The sequence below is a fragment of the Pieris napi genome, chromosome 12 (genome assembly GCF_905475465.1).
Source record: "Pieris napi chromosome 12, ilPieNapi1.2, whole genome shotgun sequence".
NCBI classification, from domain to species: Eukaryota; Metazoa; Arthropoda; class Insecta; order Lepidoptera; family Pieridae; genus Pieris; species Pieris napi.
The window spans coordinates 8624658-8637280 of record NC_062245.1 but is presented as its reverse complement, the minus strand read 5'-3'; the positions used below and the strand labels follow the sequence as shown (position 1 = coordinate 8637280).

General features: G+C 33.4%; 2 protein-coding genes across 5 annotated transcripts in view; one reads left to right on the top strand and one right to left on the bottom strand.

Moving 5' to 3' along the window:
• Positions 1-9474, top strand: part of LOC125054525 (TNF receptor-associated factor 4) — a 63230-nt gene extending 53756 nt beyond the window's left edge. For 2 of the 4 annotated variants that reach the window (XM_047656485.1, XM_047656483.1), the window contains 6 exons: positions 3889-3993; positions 5453-5614; positions 6034-6183; positions 6443-6607; positions 7022-7282; positions 7947-9474. In XM_047656485.1, coding sequence (XP_047512441.1) covers positions 3889-3993; positions 5453-5614; positions 6034-6183; positions 6443-6607; positions 7022-7282; positions 7947-8300 — 1197 coding nt within the window. In that variant the 3' untranslated portion in view covers positions 8301-9474. Of the gene's footprint in view, positions 1-3297; positions 3615-3683; positions 3820-3888; positions 3994-5452; positions 5615-6033; positions 6184-6442; positions 6608-7021; positions 7283-7946 lie in introns of those variants that run through there. The other 2 variants (XM_047656484.1, XM_047656486.1) reach the window with 2 other exon arrangements.
• Positions 9475-10849: 1375 nt separating this feature from the next.
• LOC125054526 (probable DNA replication complex GINS protein PSF2) lies at positions 10850-12368 on the bottom strand. The gene is made up of 3 exons (XM_047656488.1): positions 11960-12368; positions 11350-11620; positions 10850-11071 (listed from the first exon to the last, which is right to left on the bottom strand). The coding sequence occupies exons 1-3, from the start codon at positions 12202-12204 to the stop codon at positions 10997-10999; spliced, it is 591 nt and encodes a 196-aa protein (XP_047512444.1). The 5' UTR covers positions 12205-12368; the 3' UTR covers positions 10850-10996.
• Between the last annotated feature and the right edge of the window lie 255 nt (positions 12369-12623).

Below are 12623 nucleotides of genomic sequence, written 5' to 3'. Positions count from 1 at the left end.
AACTGACAGTTGTGCTTTAGAGGAGTGTGAGTTCGTCACAGGATTGTAAAGACGTAAAATATAAGGTTAGAATAAATGTGTAGAACAGAGACGAAACTATGGCGCGCTTCGTTTGATTGTGATTGGTCAATAGTATCTCTACTCCAAATACGCGTTGACACGCGACGTGAAACGTCATGTTATGTCCATAATTGTTCCAATCAAATGAACGTCTCGTATTGTATTACATTCTTACCGCCCGTTAATATTATTAATGAATTGAAAGTCAATTAAATCAACAGATATTTCCAACTTCATAAAGCAATTTTAAATTAAATCTTTAAAGACTGATGCACATTCATAGATTTGATTGACATTTCGTAAACAAAGCCCAATTTAGACGCATTAGCCGGGATCGATGATAATAAACTGTCAAGTTTTGGATATTGGTGGCCTATTTAAAAATTTAACACAAGTAAAATTACGTAGATCAATAAATACATAATATATTGCATAGTCTTATTACGACTTTAATGTAGCAATTTCTTAATGTAATTTAAAAGATATACTTTCTTACTATTTGCTAGTGAGCAGTGTTTTAAATCTAACGATATCCTAGACACGAGGAAGATACAAATCCGCGTACAAGCACGGCAACTTTAGCGTACTAAAACTAACTAAATGTAGGTAACGTTCTGCGGGTTGCCCTTTACTTGAATTAACTATGCTAGTTTTAACTATAACATTAACAAATATCTAGCACATCTTCCTACATCATAACCAGCTAACAATACTAATTACAATTGTAAAAGTGATTACATATTCCAAGTAAGGTTCCGCTACACTCGGCCATCGAACTCATTTCCGCTCCTTAGCTCTAACTTTTTTACCATAATTTAATATTGTAAACAGTCTTTCAATTTATTTAGTTTACGAGGATGTAATTAAAATTTAGTTCGCTGGTAAAGGATTTTTATTTTTTGTGAATATTACCTGTCAGAATTGTTTTTATCTTAATATTTATATATCTTTTAACACATATAGGCGTATCAGGTTTGCGTAATAATCATCTGTAAACGACCTGCCCAGCTTAATTAAATGTAGACAGATATAGGATTATTACATTTGTGCCGGTGTTTTTCCTATTTCTCTTACTTTTAACTAAAAATCCCATATTTCAATTCTCACGTCATCAAAAAAATTAAATGTATTTATCTATTGTAACTCTATATTATTACTCTAATATTTTCAACAATTTATAGACGTGTAAAGTTTCCAATTAAATAACTTTCCAGCAAGTGTCATAGTGACAGCCTTGACAATTGACAAGTGTTTTTAAACATCAAAGGAACATGGTGTTCATTGACATGCACCTTATGATAGGCTAAGATTAACCAGACGATACCTGTCGGCTGTCGGCCGTTGACGTGAGAATGTAAACATGTAGTAAGCTATAGTAAATACTCTATTTAGTTCACTGGTTTTCAATAAACACAATTGTGTGACATCAAGCGTGTTATGAAGCAAAAATTATACCTAAAGTATGTTTTTGTATAACCAATTATTTTCGTCAACAAAGAACCTTTTTTACGTTTTTAAGTATTTGATTCAACTACAAAACGGCAGGATATAACTCATTTATACTGATTACTACTCGTAATCAGTTTTAAAGCATTTTTAAAGCAACCCTCGAACCAAAGGACTATATATGTCTAGTAAGTCAATAAATTTCAAAATATTGTATCGCTATTACTGTAAAAACCTTTCAAAGGATTATTCGTAAAAGTTATGATGCTTTAGCTAAACTTTTATTACTCCACAATTAGCCATTAATACGACGTAACACCGGATATGGTAGCTAATAAATTGTGGCAATTGTAGAGTCGAAAATAACATTCACCGTAAAAAGAACGTTTTAAATAAGCAGAATTAAGGCGGGTAAATAGCGGGTGAAAGAGTGCTGTGCAAACAATTACACATTATTTATCATATATAAAATTAAATTTCTTTATTTTAAAATTACCAATTATTATTATTTTACTATTATTATTATATGTATTTATTTACATTATTTAACTATATGTACATCTCTAATCAAATGCAAAAATATTAGTCTATGGATATTTCAAAACTAAGGAATCTCCAAACAGGTTATTCGTATAAGGAATAATATCCAATTACATAGCAATACCTATCGCCCACCCATTTACTTGCATCACGTCTCCCACGTAATCTTAAATTAAGTATTACTTATTGGTATAAAATAAGTCATTAAATGGTAACTTACATTCAAAAATTCTATATTCTTCAAATAATTTATAGTCTGTGTATTCGGAATCCACAGACTATAGACTTACGATTTGAAAAGTAATTTAAATCTTTAAACTGCATAAAGGTTTAGTCTATTTGAGGTAAAGTAATTACTTGTCGTGTAGGTGTCGTGTCCGGCGTCCAAGAACATTTGCGTTGATGATATTCCACAAACAAATTCTTGATTAATTCATCACACTAATCTATAATTTGTTACGACTGAATGGGATGCTTCGAAATCTTCTACATACAGAAGTCAATTTATTTTAGGCCGTCATAAAATCACTTCATAATTGCTTTGTTTTTAACTTAGCTACGTTTTTTACATTGACTGTGTATTTAAGCGGAATTTTTATGTTTTTGCTTATAGCAAACATTCTCATTTTAATCTACAGATGCAATGTCGTTGTCAAAACGTCGTAAGCGCAGTAAAATATCGCATTTCGTGTTTACGATACAACGCGTTCTATAATTGAGCGATGCGGGAGAGTTCAACACATCGCGGTTCATCTTTTTAGAATACGACACAAATAACATTCTATATTTGTAAATTTATACACGGACAGCTTTAAGAGCGATCATCCACGGTCACTCGTCTACACAATTTTCGTCTTTGTTACGGAATAACAAGTCACATAATTCCATGTATTAGCAAAATGTATAATGCGCTTTTATACTAATTTATAGAATACGGATTCTAAGGTGCTGTTATGCAGGAGCCATGGCGATGACCACATGCAGCAGTGTTTGTAAATAGAACGCATCGTAACTACTCAGTTGTATTTTTATCAACTTTAATGAATGATTCGACGTCCACTGCTTGTTTAGTAGCGGCGTTATGTTGGGAGTTTATTGAGATGCAGTAGTGAACTAATGCAGGGTGATATCCGCGTTATCATTTATTTACTCACATACTTTGGGGCTGTGACATCTTTGAAAGATGTTTCGGTTGTATGTGACATCGTTAGTTCTTGTTTACAAACAACGCTGAACTTTTTGTTCGTTCATTGTTTAGATACTAATTGCGAACAAATGCATTCTCTCAGTTTTCACTGTATCTAAGCGTGTGAAAGTATCGCTTATGAGATTCTTACCGTGTATTTGCCTCATTCATTACTGTTTTGAGAAGTAAAAAATCACGCTTATCTCGGCGCAAACATGGCAACAGTGGTCCAAGAGCCATCTGTTCGTTGCACCCATAAAGATAACGAAATTGTTCAAACGGGAACGATATGCATTTTGTGTCGGGCCCTTGCGCAGAGCTCTCGTTCGCGCGAAAAATCCGCCATTTTATACAAACTATGTGCTCCATATTCGATCGTACGGTGCGTTGTTTGATTTTCTGTATGAGATGTGGTTTATTTTTGATCGCGTTGTCCTATTTAATCCGTTATGGCGCGCCGCGTGCGCTCTCATCAGTCTAGTAGTGTTGCTTGACGTGTATACTTTCAATATTTCAAAATGCTTAAATATATAGTGAATAAGTTTAAAAAGGTTTCATCTAATTGCAACCTGTTTACTTCGAACAATGTAAATATTTCTTGAAGGGATTTTTGGTGAGTTCTCAAACTTATATTCAAGGTTTATCTGTTGTTATAGATTTATCCGGACCCGGAATCGGAGAAGGCCATAATGGGTTCAGTGGTGTACTGCATTCACCACAAAGAAGGGTGTCAATGGTCTGACGAGCTTCGCAAGTTGAAGGTATGTTGAAAATAGTAAACATCTACTATATAAAAATAAGTCGGGTTTTCCTTCCTGACGCTATAACTCCAGAACGCACGAACCGATTTCCACGGTTTTGCATTCGTTGGAAAGGTCTCGGGCTCCTTGAGGTTTATAGCAAAGAAAATTCAGGAAAAATTTCAACAGAAAAGCGGAAAAATCTTACAAAAAATAAATTTTTCTTCATCTTTTAATCACCAAACGAATTGTTCATAAAACGAAGCCATCTGGTGACGAAACGGAGTTCGCCGGGTTTGCTAGTCGTTCATATAAATTGTAATCAGGTGAACGATAAAACGGCTCACATTTGGAGGCTCTCCGTGTTTGGCATATTTTTTATCAGATGTTCTATTGAGTAAACAGATTGTTAGACGATAAACATTCTTTACTGAATGAGGAATCAGCGCAATAGTATATAAATAAATGTCAGTACAGTCAAGTAGTAATTAGGTCTTTGAAGGTATTGTAATTTTATCAATTCTCAGATAGATGCATCGAACTCAGAACAAAGTTAAAATGATAATTTCTGTTGATATGTATAAAATGATAAGCTTGATTTACAAATGTTAAGTAGGACACTATCGTAATATTATGACACAGTGTTAGCATGTTTTATTGATAAATATTCACACACATTTTCACATAAAATTTGATTTATTTTTTGGCCTGAATTTAGCTCAAGCATTTATGTTGTATTTACCTTAAAAGCGTATGTGATTGATGGATTTGTAAGTTAAAGTAACAACTTAATCGACACTCCATATTAAATTTTAGTTATTCTGTTGCATCAAGGTACTTTCATAATAAAAATAATAACCTACATTATGGTTTTTTCTGAAGAGATATTTTATTAGCATTATTAGCGTTATCGTATAAAGTAGTAATTTAAACTATATATCGATGCAGAACTGCGCATTTTTTGGCGTTACCCGTTATATCGGTTGAAAGATTTATTTCTCAAATTCACTTAGACTTTGACGACTCATTAGTCTAGTGGTTAGTACGACTGAATGCGAATCCATGGGTCCCGGGTTCGATCCCCGGCTGAGACGAACATCGATGTGATGAGCATTTGGTGTTGTGCTTAGGTCTTGGGTGTTTAAATATGTATTTATATGTCTATCTATGTATAATATGTAGGTGTATCCGTTGCCTAGTACCCATAACACAAGCTTCACCAGCTTAGCATGGGACTAGGTCAATTGGTGTGAATTGTATAATTAAAACTTAAAAAAAACTTAGAATATTTACATAAATTTAAGGTAGGTTAGTTGTGTACATCGTGTTTAAATTTAAACCATATACAAAGGTGTTATCGACAGTTAATTACTTAACAAATTACAAAAAATTTCGCGCTTATCCACCGTTTTGAAAATTAAATAAGGAACTTCGTTCCAATAACGTTTTTCTTATTCCTTTCTTTTGTTTCTCATTCCAGGCGCATTTAAACACTTGCAAGCACGATGCAGTGCTCTGCGCAGCGCAGTGCGGTGCGATGATCCCTCGCGTGTTAATGCAAGACCACCTGCGTTACACCTGCCCTCGTCGCCGCGCCAATTGTGAGCACTGTGCTAAGGAGTTCTCCGGCAGTGCGCTTGAGGTAATTTTTCTAATCCTTAAAAATAAATAGAGATTATGAGAATATTATCGAGGTAGACTTATTTGTTTGTACACCGGCTGAGTTCACAAGAGCTGCTTGTTATGTTATTAGTTACAAGATTTATATATATTTTTAAATGTATTTTAACTGTTGAATTATCCGTGTAGGTTTTATGGTGCAGTTCTATTGTATTAGTAGTAACTGTTAAGATATAATAGTTATGTGGGAAATAACACAATGAATCACTTCGCTTATTTGACTGAATGTGACTACACATCAATTCACATAAGTTCTCTGGAAAAAATTCTAACAGCAAACGTTTTCTTACAATCTAAATAATATGTGATATAAAGACAAATTAGGTAGCACTTTAAACCTCCTAACAGTTTTTAGAAGTTAATAATGGACGTATATTCCAGGAACATCAAGGAAACTGTGGTCACGAGCCTGTCTACTGCGAGAACAAATGCGGCGCTAAAGTGCAGCGCCGTCATACTCAGCAGCATTTGCAGCAACATTGCAGCAAGCGGCTTGTGCCCTGCCGACACTGCGGCCAGAGATACACACAGGTGAGATACTCTTTTTTCAATATATTGACATACTTTTTTCCAAGATTTCTTTCAGAGACAAAACGCGAACCGTATTTTTGATGTACGAAAATCTGACTTAGCTAATTCTAACTTTGTGCTACACTAATATCTGTTTTAAAAATGACTATTTCATTACAAACTGGTTTCTCTAAGTTTAAGTTACACGCGTTAACACATTGATAAAAGTTATTTGAACCTATAAAATTGCGATGATTTTAATGTACTATGACTATTACAGGACACAGTGGGCGCCCATGGTGCATCGTGTGCGCGTGCGCCGGTGCCATGTCCACAGCGTTGCGCTGCAGCTCCTGCCAGAGACGAGTTGGATGCTCATCTTCGGGATCACTGCGCCGCTGCCTCTCTGCCCTGTGCCTATAGAGACGCTGGATGTCGATTCAAGGTAAGATAAAAGACATTCATTTCTTTGAAATTTTATAACGACTCAAAATCTGATTTCTACGTAACAAAAGAATCTCGAACCTCGAATAGCAATGGCGTAGTAATTTGACGACTCATTGGTCTAGTGGTTAGTACCCCTGACTGCGAATCCATGGGTCCCGGGTTCGATCCCCGGCTGAGACGAACATCGATGTGACGTTGAGCATTTGGCGTTGTGCTTAGGTCTTGGGTGTTTAAATATGTATTTATATATATCTATCTATCTATAATATGTATGTATATCCGATGCATAGTACCCATAACACAAGCTTCACCAGCTTAGCATGGGACTAGGTCAATTGGTGTGACCTGTCTTTAAAAAAAAACAATTGATTTTCTAAACAATTTTATATTAATTGATGTCTTTAAATTTCAGGGCACTCGCCAAGCTCTTGACCGCCATATTGAAGAAAGCTGCCAGGCGCATTTGGCCCTTGTATGTGGGGTAGCTACCAGACAAGCACGTCAGTTGGAATCCCTAAGATCTGCTCTCGCAAAATTAGCCCTAAACCAGTCTGGGGCTCTTGTCTGGAGAATATCTGACTTCGCTGCGAAGATGGCCGAAGCTAAATGCAAGGAGGGCGTCGAACTTGTATCCCCAGCTTTCTACACCAGTCAATATGGTTATAAATTGCAGGTGAGAATATAAACTAATTTTTAAAGTTTTAGTTAAAAAATTAAAACATGTGCATAATTTGTAACGTTAAATGACATTGGGTTAGGTTAGTTTGTTTGTAAACAAAGGGAGAGATTATTTATATGGAGTGAATAATATCGCGTGACTAACCCATTGCCAGCGGCCGTAGTACAACTAAATCCGTGCAGCTTAGTCATGTCGTTTTATTATGGAATTTACGGTTGCAGGTCTTTTATTATGATCTATTTCCGTTTACTATCTACTACAAATGAAAAGCAATACAATTAAATAAAAAACTGTTTTGACCGGATTGAAGTTATGTATTATTTTAAATTTACAACTATTTAACATAATTTTAAATTTATCCGACGTTTCGCGTGCTTTACAGCGTGCGTGGTCACGTTGACTGAAGACAAAAGATGTTGAATGCCAAAAAGTATCACAGCTGCAGAGAAAGTTGCATTATCTGTATTTATTTCCCCGGAGTTGGTATCGACTAAAAGATTTTTTTAGGGTTTTGGCAAAAATGGCTCACGGTGTCCTTCAATCCGGTCAAAACAGTTTTTTATTTAAATGTGTAAAAGTTATGTCAATCAAAGACAATACTAAGCAATACAATGTTTTAATTATTTCCTTGTGTTAATATTATTTGATTTTGTTACAGGCGTCACTATTTTTAAACGGGAACGGCGCCGGCGAGTCTACCCATATGTCAGTTTATATCAAGATCTTGCCAGGCGAATACGACGCTTTACTCCGCTGGCCGTTCGCCCATACCGTCTCTTTCACACTCTTCGATCAAAGCTCCACGCCAGACAGAGCCTGCAATATGGTCGAGAGCTTCGTCCCAGACCCCACCTGGAAGAACTTCCAGCGCCCATCAAAGGAACCAGATGCACTAGGATTCGGTTTTCCACGCTTCGTCTCACACGAAATGCTCAAGAAGAGGAACTTTGTGAAAGACGATGTCCTATTTTTACGGGTCAAAGTTGATCCCAGCAAGATTGTCGCTGTATAAACCAATATAGTCACTGTTATTTAGTATTAGATATTTAAAAATTTTAAAAGTCATAGATTTAGATGTACATATGTGTTAGATGTAAATAGTTTTCCGTTTTCTGTAAGCTGTATATATTAGTTAGGAGCGCATTTGCAGCATTGTTATCCTTTCACTGAAGATCTCTTGAATTTCATTGCCGTCAAACGTAACAAACTGAGCATGTGTCAAAGGTGATCGGCTAATACATACCCGTGCCATATGCACACATTTTTATAGGTGACTGCAAAAATTGTGTTGCCAGAAAACGTTCGCTGAGCATTTTTGGTCGCCTTACACAGATAATAGGCGTTTTAAAAGTGCAGAACTGAAATTTAGATTTACTGAGTAAGAAGCTTTGAGACACGTTTGGTTATGTTATTTCGGCACGTCTATGTATATATCTAAGAATATTAAAATATATATTTATTGTATGTATAGAACATGAAAAATGTATTGTAAATATAAAAACCCTCGTTTAACAAGCTGGAGTTAGACCAAAGTGTTTTGATGACTTTGCGAAGAAGAGATGTACAATAGATGGAGCAAAGTTATCAACGCAATAAAAGGCGGCCAAGTCGTGTACTATTGTGTAAGCGTTTTTTTGATTCTAATATTTTGTTTAAGTATTCCCATTTTTGTCTAAATTCCTACTTCGGATCTCTATATAACGCTTGCTTGAAATTAATCTCAACGGTAATTTTACATTCCAGAGACATTATTATAAGACCACTTATTAGTTGCAACATATTTTATTATCTATAGGTTAAGGATATTGCCTATCGTGATTATGTAAAGCATTGAGGGCTTTATTTGATAATGTAATACAACTTCTATTCAGGCCATAGTTAGACATTCTGATTATAATTCCAAGAGTATTTTATTGTATAATAATAAACATGCTGTCCTTTCCATCATTATAATGTTGGTAAGAGATAGCATGACATAAGATTATTATAGTATAGTTATTTATCTTAGGAGGAAAAAGTATAGTACTGTTCATGCCAATGTCTTTAGTATAGGTTTCTTTTAGATTTAGTTCTAAATAACCTAGCCTAGCTAAGAATAATGACAACGAGACTAACAAATAGAATAGTTAGTGTTAAGAGTAGATGATTTTACATGATAAGGTGGAAAATATATTTTTTTTCTTAAATACATCTTTTATTGGATTGTTATTTATTATTAAGAGTTTTCTTTCTTAATATAATCTAGGACTATTGTTACTTAACCAAGCATACTTGTAGTACAAAATGTTCTGAGCTCACCATTAATAGAACTAGTACAGTATTTTAGTTCAAATAAGTGTAAGTACTCAATCAAATAAGTTCTCAAAAATAAAAGTAATTGATTCTTAAAACTATGATAATATATGTAGAAGACAAACAACATTTTCTCTATTCTGCATACAAATATTATACTATGCAATTTTTCAATAAAAAAATCTGGAAAATTATATTTTCTAACAGAGGGAAAGAGTAGAAATCAACAGAGTGCACAAGCTTCAGTACATGACTTAAAAAATATCTTACGCATTTTTAAATTTAGTAAAATGCAATACATTCTAGGTTTCAAATTTATTTATTTAAATAAACTATGTTGAGAAACATGAAAAAGGAAGACTGGTGAGTTTTTTAGTGAGTGTGAATCTTACATTGCTCGTGTGAATCTCAAAAATCTTTAACTAGATCTAACCTAATACTATGAAATATTAATTCCCATCATTTTCTTTTTGTTAAGTGAAAATTTGTAATTTGTAAAAAATAAATATCTTAATATGTATATATAAATTACGCGTCACGTTGTTTGTCGGCTATGGACTCCTAAACTACTTAACCTATTGCAATCTTCAATTCAAATTAGCACACCGTGTGCAGTTTTATCTAACTATATAGGATAGCTTATATTTTAATTTATAAACACAATACTATTTTATTGCAAATCATTTGTTTATTATTTGACACAATTCTAACAGATGGCGCTGTGTTGAAAGTCCAACGTTTCATATAAGGTATAATTTAATGGCATATCCACCAAAAAAGCGTGATGGTCCGCATCACTATTGTTCTCCTACCTTGAATAGTTTACTACTATGTAATATAACCAAAAACTTTCCACTGCAACACTTGGCAGAGTCTGCTAGTACATATATAAAATCTAAGGTTCTCCAATATGGCAGCCACCTACAAACATATGAAACATGGAATCTCCTACCAGACCTCCCACTATCACAGCTCCTTTAAAACTATGAAATAATTATAATGAGATAAGATTTCTCTTAATTCCCATAACCCTTTTGATAGTCCACAATCAGAGACAGGATATTTATGACAGTTGGCGCACAGTGCCATAATATATATTTGCCTATAGTATATTTAAAGGTAAGATTTCATATAGTATTCGTATTTCGTATAGTAGTAAAGTTAGCACAAATCTTACTCTTAAAAACATTTGACACTATGGAAGTTGCAACTATAAAGCCTAAAATTCAATCATTAAGTTTAGATTAATATTTATCATTTAAATAATCATTTTCCAATTGTGTACAATTTATTAAAAAATATAGAAAGTAAAAAAGACAACAAATAAAATTGGTTCCAACATTGACATATTATCAACTTAACACATACACACATCAACTCGGCACAAATTATGCACTTCCCAATCACAGTTTATTTTCACATATTTTGTGAAGTTCCTGACTGGCTGAATGTAGAACTATTTAGTGTTGCTGATGTTGACTTCTTAGACGTCTGAAAATATAGATATAAAATTAAGAAATGACAGCATAAGGTATGAATCACGTTCCACTCATTATTTTGTAATTTGTTTGACTTCCATAAGTAACAAGATAGCCATTAAAATGTATGAAAAATGTAATAATAAAAGTTTGTGTAATCTTTGCTCTGCTCTGCAAATATAATGTATTTTAAAATCATCAGTGATCAGCTTCCTGTGCCTTGCTAGCAATAACATTTTGTAAAAAAAAGCTTGATAGTATTCATTTTAGATAAGGGTAAAATAAAAATACCATTTGAATCTTCAGTAATTCATTCATAGCCGAAGGCAGCAGTGGTTTTACAGAATTGATTTCCATCATTGTTAAATGATCCAGTCTACCATAAGAACCACCAGACTTCATTAAAGCATCCATAGAAGTCCGTAATTTAGACATCCTTATATCCCATATATCTTTGATAATTGTTTTAATTTCAGATGCATTTGGTATATCTTCAGATGCAGCGCCTAATATCAGTTTTGCTTCTACCATATAATGTTCATGGGGCATTTTTGTAAAAAATCTGAAATAAGATATGTTAGCTTGTACAAAATCTAGAAGTTCGAAATAATAACCAAATTAAATAATAGAAAAAACATACTCTAAACAAGTCTAAATTAACAAATAGTTATAAGCATGTTATTGCTAATAGTTGGTCATTGTTGTTTACAAAACAGTGAAGGTGAAGTTGTATAATCCTGATTAATTATAAAATTTAATTTCACTAACTTAAAAATTATTGGATATATAAAATAAATGGGATTTAGTTACATGTATAAGAAATATATACTAATTATTTATTATCTTTATTAAATTGGTAGGTTTCGTTTTCAAAAACTTTATCCTTACACGAATTTCTTACCTGGATCTTTTTTCTTCTTCTTTGATATTTTCCAAATTATCAATTTCCATCCAATCTGGGGGCACCATTCGACACTTTTGTTTTTGTTTTAACATAACCGCTAACCATAGTGGAACGTTCATAGGTAATCCAGCACGAAAGGGTCCAAATTCACCACAAATTAAGTAAATTTTGTCGTAAGAAAAATTTGGTATTATGCTAGCTATTCTGTTTTCACCTATAAACTCTATCTCATACGGATCCATAGTTTATTTGTTTCAAATACACGACACTACCGCTTATAACCATTAAACAATTCAGTTATTGAACATAAAAACTAAAAAATAATAAATTTCAGTCAAATATTAAATGTGATTAATCATAAGATAATGCAAACAAATAAAAAAAGTTGAAATTTCAAAAGTTAACTTTTATGGAAATTAAAAGTTTACAGTCAATGTCAAATTTTGGCGCTAAATTGGTAATTTGCTTTCATTTTATAGTGACATCAAGCGCTTTACTTTTCAATTTTATACGTCTAAGAGTGCCATCTATTAGAAACATAAAATTTCTAACTACCGTGTACTTTATGTTGTCACCTAAAGACGGGTGATATTATTGTCAATCTGAAGGCATAAAATAAATATACAATTAAAGCCGAAAAAACTAGGTAGAAATTCTTTAA

Coding starts and splice junctions, on each gene's coding strand:
- LOC125054526 (XM_047656488.1), bottom strand. CDS start 12,204: ATGGATCCGTATGAGATAGAGTTTATAGGTGAAAACAGAATAGCTAGC. Junction 11,621..11,959: donor GAAGAAGAAAAAAGATCCAG/GTAAGAAATTCG, acceptor ATCTTATTTCAG/ATTTTTTACAAAAATGCCCC. Junction 11,072..11,349: donor AATTACTGAAGATTCAAATG/GTATTTTTATTT, acceptor CTATATTTTCAG/ACGTCTAAGAAGTCAACATC.